Source organism: Pecten maximus, chromosome 1, assembly GCF_902652985.1.
Source record: "Pecten maximus chromosome 1, xPecMax1.1, whole genome shotgun sequence".
Lineage (NCBI taxonomy): Eukaryota > Metazoa > Mollusca > Bivalvia > Pectinida > Pectinidae > Pecten > Pecten maximus.
In genome coordinates, this window is record NC_047015.1 from 36,801,875 (window position 1) to 36,825,629 (window position 23,755).

The 23,755-nt window shown below is 37.1% G+C and overlaps 1 protein-coding gene across 1 annotated transcript in view; it reads left to right on the forward strand.

Moving 5' to 3' along the window:
• The window catches only part of LOC117341927 (titin-like), a 234,759-nt gene that overhangs the window by 77,652 nt on the left and 133,352 nt on the right, over nucleotides 1–23,755 (forward strand). Inside the window, 15 exon segments of the mRNA XM_033903835.1 lie at nucleotides 164–262; nucleotides 438–536; nucleotides 784–882; nucleotides 1,322–1,420; nucleotides 1,664–1,762; nucleotides 3,394–3,591; nucleotides 7,836–8,033; nucleotides 8,301–8,498; nucleotides 8,934–9,032; nucleotides 9,522–9,620; nucleotides 10,288–10,386; nucleotides 10,696–10,794; nucleotides 12,273–12,371; nucleotides 13,011–13,185; nucleotides 17,081–17,176. Coding sequence (XP_033759726.1) covers nucleotides 164–262; nucleotides 438–536; nucleotides 784–882; nucleotides 1,322–1,420; nucleotides 1,664–1,762; nucleotides 3,394–3,591; nucleotides 7,836–8,033; nucleotides 8,301–8,498; nucleotides 8,934–9,032; nucleotides 9,522–9,620; nucleotides 10,288–10,386; nucleotides 10,696–10,794; nucleotides 12,273–12,371; nucleotides 13,011–13,185; nucleotides 17,081–17,176 — 1,855 coding nt within the window.

Below are 23,755 nucleotides of genomic sequence, written 5' to 3' on the forward strand. Positions count from 1 at the left end.
ATGTAATGTCATAACAGTACACATGTAATGTCATAACAGTGAGGTATAATACCCACCAGTACACATGTAATGTCATAACAGTACACATGTAATGTCATAACAGTAAGGTATAATACCCACCAGTACACATGTAATGTCATGTAATGTGAACTGAATGTTTCAGAACAACATCACACCCCTCCATGTGTCATCACGATGGGGCAAGGACAAGATGGTTATCTTACTGCTGGACAACAAAGCTTCCATTGACGAACGGACAAGGGTGAGTTGTCTTACGATTGAATGTGTATTTCTCTTAACAGACCAATGTGTTTACATGCCAAAACAGATATTTACTAAAGCAATTCTGAACCTTATACATGTGAATTATAATGTGTTTTAAAAGATGTTGATGCTACTTTGAGCCCCTGATATCAGAGCTCTATTTCCTTCCCCAGGATGGACTGACTCCACTCCACTGTGCGGCCAGAAGTGGGCATGAGAATGTGGTGGACCTTCTCCTAGAGAGGGGAGCGCCCTTCTCAAGTAAAACTAAGGTCAGTATATGCTATCTTATCTGATGCCTGATTTCTTTTCACAGTGGATCTTAATCAAAACATTTCTCGATCATCAAATAAACAATGATTGATGTGAGATGATGTTGACGAGCAAACTTATTAACTTAAGGACAAATAATCATGTACATCTAATGTTAATGGTAAATTGGTCAATATAGATGTTTGTTCTAAAAAAGAACTGAATTAAAATTTATTATTATGTAAATAAATACTGTTTTTTCCATAGAATGGCCTGACCCCTCTACACATGGCTGCCCAGGGTGACCATATGGACTGTGCTCGCCTTCTTCTCTACCACAGGGCACCAGTCGATGATGTCACAGTAGTTAGTATATATGTATATATATACTCTTTTTGACTTTGTGGTCCATACCTTGTGTGCTGGTAGCCGACTACTTTTTCAACAAAATCTGTCATGCTGAAAGGTTTTGGACATTATTGTCCTCCATTTTTTGTGCCCTGGATTCTGTCTGATGAACTTTGTATAATATATATTTTAATGCAATTTTGACATAATGATATTTTGTCTGGCATCCAAGATTTATAATTGGATGTAAAATGTGATAGATAAAGTCTAATTGATTTTGTGATCAAAATCTTTCATTAAAATGAACACTATGTATGTGTATGATTAAACCTCGTCTGGAAATGTTGATTGTAGCTAATAATACAAAATATTTTCTGTGTCTCTTACACGACCTGATGTATACAGTAATCTGTACTTAACTTGTATATTAGTCCGGTATTGTGCTCTGTGTTATCAGGACTATCTGACTCCACTACATGTGGCAGCTCACTGTGGAAATGTGAAGACAGCTAAACTTCTACTGGACAGGAAGTGCGATCCTAACACTAGGGCTTTGGTGAGTCAGCCATATTGAATTTTAATCTGTCATACCTTTTCCCCTTTGTGGATGGACAATAGATTAAAGTGTAATTTATTATTGAATAAACTTAGTAACCATTATTGTAAAAATTGGTTAAACTGGGATGAAAATGTTTATTGATTTCTCTGAAGATCATAATTCAGGGTATGAGATTTATTTTTGTTTAAAACCTTGTCAGTAATTTAAAAAACTGTATGAATGTTTAATGCATTGTTACAGAATGGATTTACACCACTCCATATTGCCTGTAAGAAGAACAGGATTAAGGTTGTGGAGCTCCTTCTAAAGTTTGGTGCCAACATAGAGGCAACTACAGAGGTAAATATCTACTAAAATCTAAAGTGAGGATTTCCCTGGATTGTACAGATCCTAAGTGAGGGATTCCCTGGATTGTACAGATCCTAAGTGAGGGATTCCCTGGATTGTACAGGTCCTAAGGAAGGGATTCCCTGGATTGTACAGGTCCTAAGTGAGGGATTCCCTGGATTGTACAGATCCTAAGTGAGGGATTCCCTGGATTGTACAGGTCCTGAGTGAGGGATTCCCTGGATTGTACAGATCCTTAGTTAGGAATTCCCTGGATTATACAGGTTGTGATTGAGAGATTCCCTTAATTATACAAGTCCTGAGTGAGGGATTCCCTCGATTGTACAGGTCCTGAGTGAGAGATTCAACTCGATTGTACAGGTCCTGTGTGATGGATTCCCTAGATTGTACAGGTCCTATGTGAGGTATTCCCTCTAGTTTACAGGTCCTGTGTGAGTGATTCCCTCTAGTTTACAGGTCCTGTGTGAGGGATTCCCTATATTGTACAGGTCCTGAGTGAGGGATTCCCTAGATTGTACAGGTCCTGTGTGATGGATTCCCTAGATTGTACAGGTCCTATGTGAGGTATTCCCTCTAGTTTACAGGTCCTGTGTGAGGGATTCCCTAGATTGTACAGGTCCTATGTGAGGTATTCCCTCTAGTTTACAGGTCCTGTGTGAGGGATTCCCTAGATTGTACAGGTCCTGTGTGAGGGATTCCCTATATTGTACAGGTCCTGTGTGAGGGATTCCCTAGATTGTACAGGTCCTGTGTGAGGGATTCCCTAGATTGTACATGTCCTGAGTGAGGGATTCCCTAGATTGTACAGGTCCTAAGTGAGGGATTCCCTAGATTGTACAGGTCCTATGTGAGGTATTCCCTAGATTCTACAGGTCCTGTGTGAGGGATTCCCTAGATTGTACATGTCCTAAGTGAGGGATTCCCTAGATTGTACAGGTCCTTAGTGAGGTATTCCCTAGATTGTACAGGTCCTGTGTGAGGGATTCCCTAGATTGTTCAGGTCCTAAGTGAGGGATTCCCTAGATTGTACAGGTCCTATGTGAGGTATTCCCTAGATTCTACAGGTCCTGTGTGAGGGATTCCCTCTAGTTTACAGGTCCTGTGTGAGGGATTCCCTCTAGTCTACAGGTCCTGTGTGAGGGATTCCCTCTAGTTTACAGGTCCTGTGTGAGGGATTCCCTCTAGTTTACAGGTCCTGTGTGAGTGATTCCCTCTAGTTTACAGGTCCTATGTGAGGGATTCCCTCTAGTTTACAGGTCCTGTGTGAGGGATTCCCTCTAGTTTACAGGTCCTGTGTGAGGGATTCCCTCTAGTTTACAGGTCCTGTGTGAGGGATTCCCTCTAGTTTACAGGTCCTGTGTGAGGTATTCCATCAGCTGTGTGTTCACATTCATAGGAATTCTATGTGCTTTGTGTTTAAATCCATTAAGGATTTCCTTGACTAAATATTGAATATTTCTTAAACTTATAAAACTTTGAATTCTGAAATGTCTTCAATGAAACTTTCATGTCGAATTCTTTAACATATTAGAGGAGCCATATTGTCATCTGTTATCTGACCAGGGCTGTATAAATCCTGATAATTTGATTGGTCAGTAAATAATGTTGTTGTTCTTTTCCAGTCTGGCCTTACTCCTCTTCACGTGGCTTCATTTATGGGTCACATGAACATTGTGATCTACCTGATCCAGAACAATGCCAACCCAGACTTCACCACTGTACGAGGGGAGACTGCACTTCATCTGGCCGCTCGCGCAAATCAGACAGATATCATACGGATCCTCCTGCGTAATGGCGCCAGCGTTGACGCACGTGCTAGGGTAGGTAGACAAAACTGCAGTATCATGTTTAATTCACATTGTATCCACATGACTTCAGAAATGATCTCTGAAAAAATTGGCTTAAGTCTATCTTCAGATTTCTGCAGCAACAAACAAAATTGATTGTCTGGATAATGTCAACGTTGCACCCTGACCTGTGTTGTGGTCATGTGACACCCTTGCCCTTGTTTAAGGTCATGTGATACCCTGTCATTGGTTGTGGTCATGTGCCCCCCTGTCCAAGTTCATGATCATATGACCTCTCCCGGCTGGTGGAGAATTTCTCCTGTTGTACTTGTGATTCCATTGGGCTGCCAGGCCTATCCAGAGGTTATATAGCACCTCTGAGTCAGTGTGTGGCGCAGCACTTGATATTGATCCTTTGTGCCAGTGACTGGTGCAGGCCAGTTCTATTGATTTTGTTTGTGTGTAGTGTTAGACACATTCTGTGGAAATCCTTCTGCTGTATATACACCATGTATATCATGAATACTGTCTGTCCAAAATACAAACCTATTCTCAATATGGCATCATATGGTATCAGTAATGTAAATGCTACATTTCAAGTTTTCATGGGAATTGACTTACATCGGACACAATATTTGTGGGATAAACATATTGTTTCAGCATTATAATTTTGCTGACTCTAGCCATTTTCAATACTACATACAGCAGACGGAACCCGGCTCAGTACAATATAGATAAATAAATTGTTTGCAGTGGTGGACCTACAGCTTGGATGAATGTTTTACTCCCACATACTGTAAACTTATTAGAGAGAAACCGTAATTCTGTTCTTTTAAATATCTGTAGTAAAGGGAAACATTTGACTAAGTAAGATGAAATGTTTGAACTATTTTTTGAACCGAAAAAAACCCACCTTATCTCTTCAAATAATTGTGGTGAATAGCAAACCTGTTTTATAATATTTCATTTGTAATGAATAAAATTACACTGTGATAATATTACATATATAATATAGATATATGTATATAATAAAGCAGAGGGGGGATAGTCATCACTGGGTTAACATCTTAGGTGGATTATGGGTTCCTCGGCCCCTCATCTGGATACCTTGAGGTATGCAGGTTGATTGAAGGATGAGTTAAATGTCCTGAAGAAACCCAAGAGGGCGAAACCAGTCAACAGAATAAATTGATGAACCAGGCCTCTCCTCCTGTGGTGATTGACTTCTACTCACTCATATATTTGATATTGCAGTAAATGGAAACCTTCCTCTGTTAAAATTTTATGATATGAATTCTTAACATTCTGTGAATTTTTGATAAATTTTGTTATTTCTGAAAAAGTGGTTTAAATGTTTGTAGTGGATAGACAGCTGACAGTTTAATGAAGTTCCTATGTACTGCTATATCACTACAATATTGCTGTCTCAAAGCGGTTCACAAATTATCATCCTGGTTGTCAGGCCTTCTCAGTGGAATGTTTGTTGTCCTACTCAGTAAAATGTTTGTTGTCCTACTCAGTAAAATGTTTGTTGTCCTACTCAGTGGAATGTTTGTTGTCCTACTCAGTAAAATGTTTGTTGTCCTACTCAGTAAAATGTTTGTTGTCCTACTCAGTGGAATGTTTGTTGTCCTACTCAGTAAAATGTTTGTTGTCCTACTCAGTGATATGTTTGTTGTCCTACTCAGTGGAATGTTTGTTGTCCTACTCAGTGAAATGTTTGTTGTCCTACTCAGTAAAATGTTTGTTGTCCTACTCAGTGGAATGTTTGTTATCCTACTCAACAAAATGTTTGTTATCCTACTCAGTGAAATGTTTGTTGTCCTACTCAGTGGAATGTTTGTTGTCCTACTCAGTAAAATGTTTGTTGTCCTACTCAGTGGAATGTTTGTTATCCTACTCAACAAAATGTTTGTTGTCCTACTCAGTGAAATGTTTGTTGTCCTACTCAGTAAAATGTTTGTTGTCCTACTCAGTAAAATGTTTGTTGTCCTACTCAGTGAAATGTTTGTTGTCCTACTCAGTAGAATGTTTGTTGTCCTACTCAGTAGAATGTTTGTTGTCCTACTCAGTAAAATGTTTGTTGTCCTACTCAGTAGAATGTTTGTTGTCCTACTCAATAGAATGTTTGTTGTCCTACTCAGTAGAATGTTTGTTGTCCTACTCAGTAAAATGTTTGTTGTCCTACTCAGTGGAATGTTTGTTGTCCTACTCAGTAAAATGTTTGTTGTCCTACTCAGTAGAATGTTTGTTGTCCTACTCAACAAAATGTTTGTTGTCCTACTCAGTGGAATGTTTGTTGTCCTACTCAGTAAAATGTTTGTTGTCCTACTCAGTGGAATGTTTGTTATCCTACTCAGTAAAATGTTTGTTGTCCTACTCAGTGAAATGTTTGTTGTCCTACTCAGTGGAATGTTTGTTGTCCTACTCAGTAAGATGTTTGTTATTCTACTCAGTAAAATGTTTGTTATTCTACTCAACAAAATGTTTGTTGTCCTACTCAACAAAATGTTTGTTGTCCTCGTCAGTGAAATGTTTGTTGTCCTACTCAGTAAAATATTTGTTGTTCTGCCTGGTAAAATGTTTGAAGTAGACAAGCTGTACTGGGGAGTTGCAGACATACTGAGTAATTAATAGGTTGATGTCCCTAGCTCCTCTGCCTGCTGTTGTTGTGTTTTATGTCTACCTGCCAATTTGTGTGTGATGTACTCTGTCAAGTGTTATGGCGGCCGGTTGCATGGCAGCAAAAATATAGCAGTGCTTGCTGTCTTATAAATGACATGGAATTAGACCCAGAAGACTGGACAGAAATCTACATGAATGTCTGTATAATGCTTCCCAATAATGAGCGACTTGAGTCACTGTGTATGTAATTTATTCAAGGATGTGAGAGAGCATTCATCAACCACACCCCAATACACAAAGTAAACTTCAAATATAGCCTGGAGAGGAGAACAAGTACTGAGACATTGTTATCTTGAAATAAACCAACACACATGTACTGTTAAATGTACAGTTTAGTGCTGTTCTCCTTAACATATCCTTTCCATCAGGCTCCCAACCCCTGATAAGGTCGACTTATCGAGGTGTCATTTACAGCAGGTGTGTTATAAAGCAGATATGTACATAGTGAAGACAGGAGACAGAACAGAGAGGGGTGGGGGTTCCCTTACCCTATAACCCCAGGAGACAGAACAGAGAGGGGTGGGGGTTCCCTTACCCTATAACCCTAGGAGACAGAACAGAGAGGGGTTGGGGTTCCCTTACCCTATAACCCTAGGAGACAGAACAGAGAGAGGGGGGGGGGGGGGTCCCTTACCCTTTAACCCTAGGAGACAGAACAGAGAGGGGTTGGGGTTCCTTTACCCTATAACCCTAATTGTAATGTAATATTATGATGACATTATACTGTATTTAAAAGGTTACCACCAGAGTGTAAGGGGTGGTACTAGGGTATATATTGTATTGTTGTACAGTCCATCGACAATTTGAGTTATTTGGGGCCAGTGGTATTGGGGTATTCTAGAGGTTTGATATTTTGTGTATTTATGGTAAGAGTTATAAAAGCTCAACAGTTGTACCATGGGTGGCATTTAGTGTATTTACGGTCTGGTACTGACCTCTAGTTGTTTTTGGAAGTTAACAGAGGGTGTGAGGTGGTGTTTAGGATATTTGTGGTATATACCTATTTTGACCCTCTTCTTGTACTTTGAGGTTACAGATACAGATAAGAGTAAAACTCAGTGTTTTATTATGATCTGATATCCAGTCCTCAAGTGTCTGGTCTTACCTTGGTCTTGAATGTCAGACATATATATTTGGCTCCTTATCTGGAGGATTGCCTACTACCTAAAAAAAGTCTCTATAAATGGATTTAATTGTGTTTAATAATTTCAATGGATACATATTGGGATGAGGTATATAAACTTTTATCATCTAGTCATTTACAAAAGAAACTATACTTGTTCGATAATGCAGCATTTCCTGCATTCTCATTGGATGAATCATGATCATGTGGTAGTTGGGGATTTGTGGTATTGACTCAGTGTTTCCATTATAAAAACATCAGATTAATGCACCTGAATTTTCTTTGTGACATCATTTAGTTTTGTTAATGCTCTGGTTAATACATGTGTTTCTTTTTTGAGTTCATATAACCACATATTCACCTCAAGAGAAGTCCATAATTGATAAATATTAGATTACCAGTACCTTGAGTGTTAATAACATGGCTCCGTATTGTATGTTTACTAAATCTAGGTGTTTTTGTATTACAGGAACAGCAGACACCTTTACATATTGCGGCCAGACTTGGGAACGTTGACAATGTGACACTACTCCTCCAGCACGGTGCATCACCGGATGCTGTCACCAAGGATCTGTACACACCACTCCACATCGCCTCCAAAGAGGGGCACGAAGAGGTCGCATCTGTTCTTTTGGAGCAAGGAGCTACACATAGTCTCACCACCAAGGTAGGTATCCCATTGGGAGCCCCACTATTTCTTACTGAAATAAGGGTAAGAAACCTCAATATTTTCATATTAGGAAAAATAATTTACACAAAATTGTTTTATATGGACGATATTTATATTAGACTTCTTTTAACAACATATAGCATACAGATCAGACAGTCAACCCATGCCTATTTATAAGTCCACCCCTTACTTTGAGCCAGAGTATATGTGCTGATGCCCTGCTTGGTACATGATTAAAAACATTGCCTATTCATTGTTTTACAGAAAGGGTTCACACCTCTGCACATTGCCTCCAAGTATGGCAATATCAAAGTGGCACGCCTGTTGCTGCAGAAGGATGCCAACCCTGATGTCCAAGGCAAGAATGGCTTGACACCCCTGCATGTGGCTACTCACTACAACCACGTCAGTGTGGCACTTCTACTACTTGACAACAAGGCGTCACCACACAGCAGTGCCAAGGTAAGGTGTAACAATAACACTCTATCAGAGACTATCAACAACGGCATTGTAAACATTAGGCCTTCACAACACAGAGAACCTAAGGATATCAAGTCTAAAAGTAAGGTCATCAGAATAGATACCATAGAGAATATCACATGTTGGGACACATTAGATAGACATATCGACAATACCAGTGGACAGTCTTCACCAGACTGACTGTCAGGTGATCTTACGTGAGAATCCCTCCAAGAGTCTCCAGTGGTCAAGACATGAAATTCCTCATCAATGCTTAATTAACAGAGTTGTCTCCCTTCAGTCTGTGGACAAAAGAGCTTTAATAGATTTTACTTAATTTTTAACCACAGATTAAAATGTTGTTTTAGTGTGGGAGCATTTCTTGTGATGTTAATATTGTTGAATACAGTGTCGTGAATGTCGTTACATGTGTTATAGAATGGATACACGCCACTACACATTGCTGCCAAGAAGAACCAGATGGACATTGCCACGACACTATTGGAGTTCAGTGCCAACCCTGATGCAGAATCTAAGGTAGACAATGCCAGTCTAATCTCATACATGTGGATTATAAATGTTTATCAAGTGTTACTAGAAGTGTAACATCACATTAAAGTGTTGTCAAAAGTTTACCAGAGTTTACCAAAGCTTACACAAGTTTACCAGAATTTACCAAAGTTTACCAGATCTAATGTTTACCCCTATGTTTTACAACATATAGGTAACAGTTATTAAAAAAAATGCCAATTGGTACCAAATATTTACCAGATATTATCAGGTAATTACAAAGTGTTTTAAACAAAAAAGTCTGGTATATATTAATCACTGAAAATTCAGCAGATGGTCTGGATCATCTTTAAAACACTAAAGAGTTCTTCTTGCTGGTGGGATCCAGGTGGAAGAAATAAAAGCACATCTGTATAGCATTGCATTAAAGAGATAAATTGTATATTAAACAAGATAGAACACATAAAAATAGATTCTGATTGGTGTTTGTCAATAATGATGATGATTGCCTTTCAGAATGGGTTCACACCTCTTCACCTGGCAGCCCAGGAAGGTCACACAGATATGGTCTCTCTACTACTGGAACAGAAGGCCAAGGTCAACTCCAAGGCCCATGTAAGTTATAAGGAATGTCACTGTTAAGTAATGTACAGGAGGTGGGGGAGGGGGTTAATATAGACATCTGATACAACTTCATCATTTACCAGTGGAAAATAAAGGGGTTGAGGGGAGGGGGTCTTTACCAGAGGAAAAGAAAGGGTTTCAGGGGAGGGGGTGTTTACCAGAAGGAAATAAAGGGGTTGATGGGTGGGGGTGTTTACCAGAAGGAAATAAAGGGGTTGATAGGAGGGGGTCTTTACCAGAGGAAAAGAAAGGGTTTCAGGGGAGGGGGTCTTTACCAGAAGGAAATAAAGGGGTTGATGGGAGGTGGTCTTTACCAGAAGGAAATAAAGGGGTTGAGGGAAAGAGGTTCTCTGCCAGAATGAAACACTGGGTAGGGTGGGGGAGGGAGCTTAAGTGCAGTGGATTAGGGAGTGGGGATCTTTACCAAAGGGAAATATAGGGATAGATGAGATGGTGGTCTTTGGATTTTGTTATTGATATGTTTACATTCAGTATGCTTGAATAAAAGTAATATCTGTTAGAATTGATTCAAAAGACAAAAATTATTTTTAACGAGAGATTTACTGATATCTAACATTTACTATTTACCTCTGAACAACTTGGACAATATCTGTGACAAATGCAATCTGTTCATCAACTTACCTGTTCCATATTACAGAATGGTTTGACCCCCATGCACTTGGCTGCACAAGAAGACAAGGTCAACATTGCTGAAGTGCTGGTCAAGTATGGGTCAAACACTGACCCCCAGACAAAGGTGATGCTCACTGTTTAGAAAATACTGTGTTCTTCATATTTCAAAATAAAAGTTCAAATTCAAGTGTTTTGAGAATTTGAAATACATGTATATATATTATTACTATCAGAAGGATGATGCATAAAACAATTGAAAATGATTGATTTTACTTGATAAGCAATATGTGGGAATTGATAAGGTGATGGAAATAAAAAAATTCCTTTGATTGAGAAGTGTATAGTTACTTCTTACCGATGTTTATATGACCTTTGACCCTTCAGTTCTTGAGGATATAATATGACTTTTTACTTTTGACCTCGTTTCTTCTAGGCCGGCTATACTCCTTTACACACAGCCTGCCATTTTGGACAAATCAACATGGTTCGCTTCCTGTTAGACCAAGGTGCATCAGTGAGCGCAACCACTAAGGTAGGTAACTCTTGACATTCCTTACAATTACTAGCTTTGTATAGGAATACCCCCAGATGTTACTGAGGTGTAATTAAGAGACATTTTCATTAAAATGAGATTAAGCTAATATTTTTTTTTAGAATTTATTAAAATGCTGTCAATATGAAACTGTAGGCAGAACCCTGTTACAGTGGAAACAGTTGGTATAGAAACAGCTTTAGGTATTCACTCTGGATATCACTCGACGAGGCCAACATTCACTTCAGCTCACTTGGTGAGGCGTACAACAAGTGTGATTTGATTGGCTAGCTAGCCAAATTCACTGATGTGAGTGGCTGTTTGAGTTTTCATCAAACCTCATTTCACAGATTTCATTGGCTACTCTAGTCAGCTTGTCAATGCAATTTTTGTTGCCAGATTTTGTCAGAAATTCCAACATCCATTATTTAGTAAAAAAAAAAAAAAGCCCAGTTGAATACATTTGATAAAAAAAATTACCAATGTGATATCATTTCAGCATACATGTATGTGTATAAGTGAAAAATCATGGAATTCAATCATCAGTCAAAAAACATTTTATAATTTAGTTAAAAATGATTATTTCAATGATTTGATGTAACAACAAACAACTTAAATGACATTTAATGAATTCCTGTAATGTGAAGTATTATATTGTCATCTGCTGATCAAGAGGAAGGTTACATCACTGTGGCTATTATGTGACCTACTTTGTTCCCTGTCTATTATGTGACCTACTTTGTTCCTGTCTATTATGTGACCTATTTTGTTCCTGTCTATTATGTGACCTACTTTGTTTCTGTCTATTATGTGACCTACTTTGTTTCTGTCTGTTATGGGACCTACTTTGTTTCTGTCTATTATGTGACCTATTTTGTTCCTGTCTATTATGTGACCTACTTTGTTTCTGTCTATTATGTGACCTACTTTGTTTCTGTCTATTATGTGACCTACTTTGTTCCTGTCTATTATGTGACCTACTTTGTTTGTCTATTATGTGACCTACTTTGTTTCTGTCTATTATGTGACCTATTTTGTTCCTGTCTATTATGTGACCTACTTTGTTCCTGTCTATTATGTGACCTACTTTGTTTCTGTCTATTATGTGATCTACTTTGTTTCTGTCTATTATGTGACCTACTTTGTTTCTGTCTATTATGTGACCTACTTTGTTTCTGTCTACTATGTGACCTATTTTGTTCCTGTCTATTATGTGACCTACTTTGTTTCTGTCTATTATGTGACCTACTTTGTTTCTGTCTATTATGTGACCTATTTTGTTCCTGTCTATTATGTGACCTACTTTGTTCCTGTCTACATTGTGACCCTTTTTTGTTCCTGTCTGTTATGTGACCTACTTTGTTCCTGTCTATTATGTGACCTACTTTGTTCCTGTCTATTATGTGACCTACTTTGTTCCTGTCTATTATGTGACCTACTTTGTTCCTGTCTACATTGTGACCCTTTTTTGTTCCTAGCTCGGATACACTCCACTTCACCAGGCAGCCCAACAAGGGCATGTACAGGTCGTAAACCTTCTCCTGAAAAACAAGGCCTCACCAAACGCTGTTACCAATGTAAGTGATATTCTACTTTCCTATTTCAGCATCAGCTACAGATACTTGTTTGTTTACATGTTTACCTGTATAGCTATTTCATTTGATGGGGTGTAACTTTCATGATTATTTCTCTGGGGAAAAAGTACATAATGTACATAATGACAGTTTTATACCACACTATTCATCAAACCTTTAAGAGTGTATTAACTGTTGTACAGTAGAGAATTAGTTACCTGTTATCTTATATAGATCAATTTTGTTGAATATGACCTTAACATTGGCCTGTCCTCAAAATATGTTGTGTTCATTAAATCAGTATCAATCAACTACTGAAATAGCGCTGTGTAATTTACAAGATAATGAAAATGTCGCTTCTTTGAGAGCAGAAAATGATATTGTTTGATGATCTCCAGTAATTTAGAGTTTTTCCTTGTTTATGTGACTGACATAGGGATTCCTGTTGTTATACCTTTATTGGGATTTCTATGTAGCATGTCTGTGGCTATTTTACACATTTCATGTCTACTGGATTTACTGTTTAACCATTTTACACTGTGAACTTACAATGTTGATAGACCATTGATAATACTTAAGATTGCATTACAATAAACAATTAAAATTATTTATCAATGTGTTATTTTTTTTTCTTTTCTGTAGAATCACCAAACGGCTTTGTCCATTGCCCAACGACTAGGATACCTGTCTGTTGTTGACACACTGAGCACTGTCACTGAGGTGACAGAAACTGTGCCTGCTTCAGAGGACAAGTACAAGGTCGTGTCCCCGGAAACCATGCAAGATACCTTGTTATCAGACTCAGAAGATGAAGGAGGTATGTAAAAATACATATTTAATTTATATTGGATTGATTTTATGGTATTATTTGTAGATAAATCCAACATGTAGATCTATCTGTTTAGAAAACAACCAAGTTTTGTACCGCATGTGTGTTAAGTTGATATGGTGATGTCATCAAAACATGTGCACAATAATGATGATATTGTTACAAAATACCTTGGTAGTTATTTGTTGTAAATATGATCCCTAATGAGATAGAAAATACTAAAAAAAATAGTTTGCTGCCAAAACAGGTTTTGTACGGATTGACATGGTAATGATGTATTGATGATGTTTATTGTTTGTTTACGTTAATAGTTATTTTTCTATCCGCCATTATCAGAAGACAATATACAACAATAGAATGATAGAATGAAGACAATATATGACAATAGAATGATAGAATGAAGACAATATATGACAATAGAATGATAGAATGAAGACAATATATGACGATAGAATGATAGAATGAAGACAAAATACAGATGTTTAGATCGTTTTTGTATAACAAAAAAATATTTAGACCACCAATAGAAAAATTTACTTGTATATTTTCTTCTGGATAGATGTTTATTAAATTATTTTGTTAAAAATTTTTCGTTTGACTTAATTATCTGAAGAATATTGAGAAGAATTAATAAATGCTATCAATATGAAACTGTAGGCACAACCCGTTACAGTGGAAACAGTTGGTATAGTAACAGCTTTAGGTATTCACGCTGGATATCACTCGACGAGGCTAACATTCGCTTCAGCTCACTTGGTGAGGCGTTAAATAAGAAGTGCCGTGCCTAGTGTGATGTGATTGGCTAGGTAGCCAACTTCACTGATCTGAGTGGCTGTTTGAGTTTTCATCACAATTCAATTCACTGATTTCATTGGCTAGTCAGCTTGTCATTGCATTGGTGTCAGAAAAAGGTCAAATTCCATTTTTTTTTTTTTTTAAATATTCATCAATTAGATCATTCCTTTTGCTATTTATTCTGTTTGAGTCATTTGTTACATTTAATGAGACTCTGGAGTTTGATAATACTTTTTTTTCAAAAGTCTACTGTGCAAATGTTTTCTATTTCTTGATTTCAACTGATCTTAATGATTTTCACTTAAGAAAATAGTCTTGAAATGATGTGGGTTTTTTTTTCTATAAGCTAACCATTTCATTCTCAGTTTGATAAGGGTAGCTTACAACCAAATTACAGTAATGATTTTTTCAGTAAAATTGAACTTCATGAATAAAAATTTACTGAAGACAACTATAACCTAAATATTTTTTTAAAGTCTTTTAAAATTTTTGAAATTTTTATTTAAACTTTTATTCCTAAACATTTACAAAAGAAATATTTGTGTTTTGGTGGGACATTGTCCGAAAATACCAATCTATGATATAAAGATTACAAAGTCAACTTAGGTAGTGGATAAGACAGTCAAATAGAAAGTCAGGTTTTGTATGGTGTGAGGATCTAATCTGTGACTGAATTAATTACTAACTTTTGTGAATCCCAGTTTGTTTCACAAATTGGGCTCTGCACTTATAAGTGTGCCGTGATACAGTGTGTAAGGGGAGACAACTAAGAATAGTTTATGTAAATATATAAGATTTTTTATGCTAATAATACAGATATACTTGGCTCTGATGGTGAGTTAAGGTTTGTAAATAAAAACTATTATACAATATTGGTGTATCAAACAGAATTTTAGAATACCTGGTAATATTATTACATGGATAATATTTATTAATGATTTATTTTAATTGATATTTATCTGGAACTGATATATCTTTGATTTTTATTTCAGTCCTTAAAACCTTAATTTAAACTAACACTTTATATTGTAATTCATTAATACTTAATAGATTTGTATTTATCAGTGCAATATATCTACATTATATACACTGCATTAAAAACATCAAAATTACATTGATCATTGCCACAGACGTTTAATGTACACGGAAACTATATATTTATATTATATTTATCATGCAACAACATTATTTGATAATAAAAGAACATTCCCCACATGTTTATTTAATAATAGGTGTTTTTTTTTTATAAACCTGGTTGTTAATGGTACCATGGTATGCGAGTTATGCAGCACAAATCTTCACTCACTCGGTAGCTGCCTGGGCTGTGTTAGACAACATACATAATCCCAATGAAGGCTCTTAATTTGGAGCATGTGGCAAAAGACGGAGTCTACAACACACCATAGTATATATGTTTCTAACGAGAGCACTTCGTGTGTTCATTGATTATAATGTTAATTACCTGGCCTAACGTATACTTGTATCATATTTGTCTGTTTTTTTCCCCACTAATACCCTCAGTTTGCCTAGGTTTAAGTCTTGGTCTATGTAAGGGCACTAAATATTGTAAAAGGGGAACAATTTTTATCATAAATGTAATCAATTTTGTTCTCAGATTTTGAACTGGTTAGTTGTATGCCTAGAGATGCCTTATCAACAGGGCAAACTAATAAGTAAACCAGATAATGTCTTGATGACATGTGTCAAATAATCAGTAAAATCTTGTTCAGGTGGTTAAGATTTAGTCCAGGTAAAAAATGTTTTCATTGCAGCAACATCATTGTTTAAATGTCTCCTCAATGTTTTCTGGAATGCTAGGCTGCAGGTTAACAGTTGTATTGTATCTGTGGTTTGACTGTAAAATCAGAGAGAAAATCAAAACCTGATGTTATATCATATTTCAGTCCACATTGAATGTCATATTTCAGATTCACTCAAAGAAATCCCTCGGTATAAAGAACTATACTCTAAAGGTACTCTGGGAATCGGTGTCCCCTAAAAACATGTTGATCGCAACATAGTGCTTTTCTTTCCATAATATGTGATACAACATTGGAAAGTATGAACTTCTAGTTAATGCTGATTTTTAAACTGAAATTAGCAGTTAATTTATGATATTGTGTCTTAATTTTCATCCAAAATCATATATCTGTAATATATCAACATGATGTGTTGGACAATTTTGTTGTTAGTTCCAAAGCTGGAAAATAAAGCACTATAGATAAATATATGAATCCTTTACTATCCTGGGGAGTTAATTGTTTAAGAATCCTGCCTTATAGCTTGGATATCTGGATTATATCTCAGATATCTTGTTTAATATATCTTGGATATCTGGGCTTATTGTTTATATAGGCATTATTAAGTGTAGCCTGTCAGCTGGACAAGGGCTGAAGACATTCCTTTTAGCTTATACTCCTCCACCCTGTATAAGGAATATAGCATCATAATGGCTTCCTCCCTACTTAGATATCCCACTTTCTGTAAAATTTGTTTTACCTTTTTTAACCACTATTTAAAATTTTTATTACCTATTTATTTTTGTATATGAAATCATTCCTCAGTTAAATGCTCTCCTGTATTTAAGATAAAATATAACTAATATGCTTGTTTAGCTCTTTGCCTGCTCTTGGTGGGAAATCCTGCCTGAGCTAGTTGTGTCGGATGTTACTGATTTTTGAGGCGATATTATGCTATTCATCCACTTTAAGAGTTATTATGTGTTGAAGTTTTCCAGGTTTAATGATTTTACATGGCAAGCAAAGAGTTTAAAACCAAATTTTTGTTTTCTGTTTAAAGTGAAAATTTTTTTAAAAATTTTTGTGAAATTTTGTTCTTGTTTTTACTAAAGTTCAAGGCTGAATGTTTTCAAAGGATAAGGACAGAGTCAAGGTCAAGTTTGATTGACCTTGGAATAATCGGTACCACACACGCTGCATATCTAATCCACACTGTCTACTACAAAATGAGACTTTATTTCAATGGATTGGAAAGTTTACTTGGGTTTTTCTTCAGTGAAGAACATATGTTACAATTATTTTCATGAATATGCGTTTTGAATTTTTCTTATCGCTGCATACCGGAACAGGAGATGACTTTTTGCCACAATCACCCTTGTTTGGAAAGCCTCTCTCTGAAACTCACGTCTATCTTCCATACTATGAAGGAAGCAAAATACGTTCTCGTAAGTTTGGCAGCATCAGGTCGTTTACTAAGTGTCCTCGCCAATGGATTTGCCTGATGATACAACTGTAACACATTTAATCGCATGATCGGTTCCCATTTTGTTTCCGTAACTACCTCGTCTGATTTTCACATTTAGATGGTAATCTTTTTTTTGTGTCATATCACTTGTGTTTATTTTTTTTTCATTTTTTGTGATCACTTTGGTTTTGATTTTTTGCCACTTTATTTTCATCACCATGGTTTCTGTTTCAATAGCCACGCTTTACTTACAGATATGACGATGATTAGGTGTATGGCTTGGTAGATTGAGAATGTTGTTGATAAAAAACAGGAATCAAAGAAAATTAGATGTCATGATAGATAGTTAAGGTCAAGGCCAAACAGTGAACAGAAAAGAGATGAAGTAAAGCTTGATTAATATTAATATTTGGGATTGTGGTAATAGAAGAAAAATAGAAAAAACGATAAATAAATGAAATGACTGATATAACCTTGAATCGAAAAATTAAATTCTGTCAATAAACAAAACTTTATCAAAAATAAATTCTTTCCTATATCTTTTCTTTTTCAATTAAGTTGTTGGAATGTCATATAGATTTATAAAACTCTAGAGATGTCACCATACTGGACATCCAGATGTCAGGTCAGGGATGTCACCAGATAAGGAGACATCAGATATATTACATAGATACATGGACAGAAATATTCAATATACCAATAACTGATCCAGGTGAGAACTCCACCATCAGATGACACGTGCCTCCTCACACCTGTTAGTAGATCCTGGACTATCGTCTGTATCTTGTGTCTTGGCAGTTGTTATGCTGTGTTTATTTTCAGTGTTGATGACTCACAATGCGTTTTTATTTCCATCATGTTTATTTCATATTCTGTTGATTCTGATGTAGCTGTATGTGTTGATGTGGACTATTTTTAACACCCTATGTTTGCGGGTAATCGCCGGAATGAGCTAGGCTAGCTTTGAGGCGTTCACGATGTTGTGTTGTAAATCCCTTGTAATCGTTTTCTTTTAGGAAACCACAGTTTCATGTCAGGTAAAAACTTGTGCTACCTGTGCTCTATTGACTGGTGTGTGGCCAGTTTGACCACTGTGTGGTTGGTCATTTTGAAAACTGGTCAATACGGTCTGCCAATTTGCATGTTCCCTTCAATCTAACATAAACCCCACCTTATATTATGCCTAGCACTGACCATTTCAGTCTACAAAATGGCAATCTTTATTCAAATATTTTTGATAAATATATTAACATTAAATCAATTATAGAGGAAAAACTAAATTTTTAGAAAATCTATGAACATTTTTTGGTCCAATTTAGTTCGCACAAAGCTTCGATCCTAAACCTCAATATAAGCTTATTTTGCTTATTAATCAATTTTGGAATGTTTTTCCCTTTTAGATCTATATAATCGGTATATTTGACAACAGAACACCAACATTGGTTTGTTTGAAATAAGTTTTCATTGGCAGAATAAAAATACGCAGAAAATATTGATGAAAAGAGTAAGATGGTGATTTTAGCTAATGAAACTGCTGCCAGTATATTTGGCACCAGGGATATTTTTTCAGATGGTCAGTTAAGATAAAAAAGTTTAACCTGCAGAGCATGTACACACATTTATATCTATATATCTGCTTAACCCTCCATCATAGAATGAACTAACAGCATGGAGCTACACTGCAGGGGTTAGGACTGTGTTAGAGGTAGAATGAGGCAGTGTAGGGATCGGGATACATTAGAGGTAGAATGAGGCAGTAAAGGAAGCGGGCTACATCAGAGGTAGAATGAGGCAGTATAGGGATCGGGATACATCAGAGGTAGAATGAGGCATTAAAGGAAGCGGGCTACATCAAAGGTAGAATGAGGCAGTATAGGAATCGGGGCTACATCAGAGGTAGAATGAGGCAGTGTAGGGATCGGGACTGCATTAGAGGGAGAATGAGGCAGTATAGGGATCGGGGATACATCAGAGGTAGAATGAGGCAGTATAGGGATCGGGATACATCAGAGGTAGAATGAGGCAGTATAGGGATCGGGGCTACATCAGAGGTAGAATGAGGCAGTATAGGGATCGGGATACATCAGAGGTAGAATGAGGCAGTGTAGGGATCGGGACTGCATTAGAGGGAGAATGAGGCAGTATAGGGATCGGGGCTACATCAGAGGTAGAATGAGGCAGTATAGGGATCGGGATACATCAGAGGTAGAATGAGGCAGTATAGGGATCGGGGCTACATCAGAGGTAGAATGAGGCAGTATAGGGATCGGGATACATCAGAGGTAGAATGAGGCAGTAAAGGGGTCAGGGCTGCTTTAGAGGCAGAATGAAGCGATAAAGGTGTTGAGGCGTCATTAGAGGCAGAATGAGGCAATGTGGAAGTGGGGGCTGTGTTAGGGTAGAATGAGGCAATAGTGGTTGAGATAAGGTTAGGGTTGTGTAAGGGTTACAGGGACAAGGGTAAGAGTAAAAAGAGGGACTTTGAGGGTAGGTGAGGGGTTAGATGGTGGAGATAAGGGTTTAAGGGTAGGTGAGGGGTTAGATGTTGGAGATAAGGGTTTGAGGGTAGGTGAGGGGTTAGATGGTGGAGATAAAGATTTGAGGGTAGGTGAGGGTTAGATGGTGGAGATAAGGGTTTGAGGGTAGGTGAGGGGTTAGATGGTGATGATAAGGGTTTGAGGGTAGGTGAGGGGTTAGATGGTGATGATAAGGGTTTGAGGGTAAAAGAGGGCTTAGATGTTGGAGATAGGGATTTGAGGTTAGCTGAGGGGTTAGATGTTGGAGAGAAGGGTTTGAGAGTAGGTGAGGGGCTAGATGGTGGAGATAAGGGTTTGAGGTTGGGTGAGGGGCTAGATGGTGGAGATAAGGGTTTAAGGGTAGGTGAGGGGCTAGATGGTGGAGATAAGGGTTTAAGGGTAGGTGAGGGGCTAGATGTTGGAGATAAGGGTTTAAGGGTAGGTGAGGGGCTAGATGGTGGAGATAAGGGTTTAAGGGTAGGTGAGGGGCTAGATGTTGGAGATAAGGGTTTAAGGGTAGGTGAGGGGCTAGATGGTGGAGATAAGGGTTTAAGGGTAGGTGAGGGGCTAGATGGTGGAGATAAGGGTTTAAGGGTAGGTGAGGGGCTAGATGGTGGAGATAAGGGTTTAAGGGTAGGTGAGGGGCTAGATGTTGGAGATAAGGGTTTAAGGGTAGGTGAGGGGCTAGATGGTGGAGATAAGGGTTTAAGGGTAGGTGAGGGGCTAGATGTTGGAGATAAGGGTTTAAGGGTAGGTGAGGGGCTAGATGGTGGAGATAAGGGTTTGAGGGTAGGTGAGGGGTTAGATGGTGATGATAAGGGTTTGAGGGTAAAAGAGGGCTTAGATGTTGGAGATAGGGATTTGAGGTTAGCTGAGGGGTTAGATGTTGGAGAGAAGGGTTTGAGAGTAGGTGAGGGGCTAGATGGTGGAGATAAGGGTTTGAGGGTGGAGGGGCTAGATGGTGGAGATAAGGGTTTAAGGGTAGGTGAGGGGCTAGATGGTGGAGATAAGGGTTTAAGGGTAGGTGAGGGGCTAGATGTTGGAGATAAGGGTTTAAGGGTAGGTGAGGGGCTAGATGGTGGAGATAAGGGTTTAAGGGTAGGTGAGGGGCTAGATGTTGGAGATAAGGGTTTAAGGGTAGGTGAGGGGCTAGATGGTGGAGATAAGGGTTTAAGGGTAGGTGAGGGGCTAGATGGTGGAGATAAGGGTTTAAGGGTAGGTGAGGGGCTAGATGGTGGAGATAAGGGTTTAAGGGTAGGTGAGGGGCTAGATGTTGGAGATAAGGGTTTAAGGGTAGGTGAGGGGCTAGATGGTGGAGATAAGGGTTTAAGGGTAGGTGAGGGGCTAGATGTTGGAGATAAGGGTTTAAGGGTAGGTGAGGGGCTAGATGGTGGAGATAAGGGTTTAAGGGTAGGTGAGGGGCTAGATGTTGGAGATAAGAGTTTAGGGTAGATGAGGGGTTAGATGTTGGAGATAAGGGTTTAAGGGTAGGTGAGGGGTTAGATGTTGGAGATAAGGGTTTGAGAGTAGGTGAGGGGCTAGATGTTGGAGATAAGGGTTTAAGGGTAGATGACCAGTTTAAAGTCATGGGGAACATTATCAATTTCAAATTAAATTTGTTAATTTTAAGACTAAGTTTGTACCTGAGATCTTATTTTCTACAAATATATGATATCTTTTATTACATTGATTCTTTGTTGTCTACAAAACTAAGATACGGGAAGCATTTACAAGAACACCACTTTTGTATGAAACTTGTAAAGATAATTCAAACTGACTTTCATAGACAGAAAGATATTTTTTGTTTATACAGTAATGAACTTTTTAAACTTGGGTCTTATACAAAGATGTGTATTTACGTTTCTATATATATATATTTATACATTTGCGGCTCCCTTTTTAATCTAGATCGCCAATGCTGAAACAAATTATCCTTGTAGATTATCACAGATATCAACTTAAAGACGGTAAAGATAAGATAAAAAAACTTCACCTTCTCATCCATCCTAGCTTGAGCTAGATCCCTGGTGCTGTTATGTGCTACATACTCCTACCAATTCAGCTGCTTCAGAAAGTCTCTGCAAGAAATACTATTATACCATCAAATTCCTTATCATTCATGGGTTTTTTTTTGAGAACATTTTAAAAAATGTGTGTCATCATTTCAACTCATTGCATGGAGTTTCCTCCCCTTGTTGGTTATTACTGATCTACTGATCTGATCTGCCAAAAAAAATTTACTGATTAAACTTTTGATATATAATGAAAATGGTGACATTTACCAATGTTTATTTTCAATATTGTATTATTACGTCTCTTGAAACACATATTTTGTAATCTGTTTCATTTAGGACTATTAAACTCATCAAAAGTTTTACATATGTTACATGGACAGCCGTCAATTGTTGAAATAAATCTGAAAGCAAAAAAATGTTTAACAGTCTGCTAAAACCGCCATGTTGTTTTTATTGACCACATTAAGGTCATTGGTTTGTGGACTATATTAAATTTTATCTTGATATTTTTGGATTTTGTTTGTTTTCAAACTTCTGAAACTGTAATTTACATAATGATTTTTGCAGTTAGAATTAAAAAAAGTTTTTAATCTGGAGATTTTTAGTAACAAGAATGCAAGTATCAAAACAAATAAAAAAAAAACAAAAAACATGACAAAAATAAATTTCATAAATTAAAAAAATTCTTTAAAGAGATTCTGATGAATGTTTGTAATCAGGCAGTGTGCCAGTGAAAATTTAATGCATCAAGATGTCTTCATTTATATATAAAGTTTTTGCAATAGACACGCACAAAACATACTTATCAACATGTAAACAAGCTGAAAGATTTACGTCATAACAAGGGAGGAAGCAGCTCATGAAAGTCAGGAGTTTGTAGGAGAGAAGACTGGTAGGTTGTTTGGGGGATTCTATAGTGGTAGTAATACAGGTAGTATAGGCCTAAACAATAACTATTACAGATAGCTAGCCCACAGAAGATGACGCTACATCCTGAAAATAAATATGGAAAACATGAAATGAGTTGTACAGACCAGTTAGCACTGGACTGTAGGAATCGTCTAATCATAAAACTGCTTGTTGCTACTTGGGCTTCACTGAACCGCAGGTAGTGAGGTGGTGTGTAGTGGTGAGGGGAGGGACGACAGCTCCACTTAAGATATATTTACCTGAATACTTTACCAGAAGTGCAACATAATTTTTTTCGATATTTTTACAATTAAGTAAATGTATATGCCTAAAATAGGGCTTGTGTACTCTCGGCTGTATATATGTACACATGTGGAGAACCTGTGAACGATTCCATGGAGGGATTTAATGCATTCTGTGGGATGTGCAAACTTAAAAGTTAAATAAAACCTGGGAAGTTTTCTAGGAATTTACTATTCCATCATGATTTGTTGGTCCTGTACAGGAAAGAGTAAATTAGCCCATGAACAACAAAAAGGTAATGGTATATTCTATCTATCTCTAAAGCACATTGATAATTAATGTTACTTTTAAAATGATACATTAACAGGGGGAAATCAGGGTCTAATATTGATATTAGTCTTTTTCTTGATGTTTGGGAAGGTTTTTTTTGTTTTGTTTTGAAATTTTGATAATTTTTCTTTTTGGTAGAGGTATACTTTTGAAAAGTGCCTTGAATTATTAATTGCATAAAACATGGGGCTGAGACACGAGGACCTCAGCCTGAAGTATAGCCAGTTCATGTTGTATAGATGGATCATTGTATTGATATATAGCAACTCTAGTACACTAGTATACTGTACATCTCAGTATTTTGTGAATACTTATTTTCCAGAGTTATATTCTTTAAAGAGCTTTATGAAAAAAAGTCGAAATAATTTTGCTTCAATTTTTCTTTTTTTGGACTAAGTTTTGAAAAGTTCTGTTTTACAAAACACTTTGGATTTTAATTCGAGAAATGAACAATAATATTCATAAGATGTGAAATATGCATGATAGAAATATTCTGGAGAGTTTCACAAAAATTTATATCTCACAAAAATATATATGATTTACAGT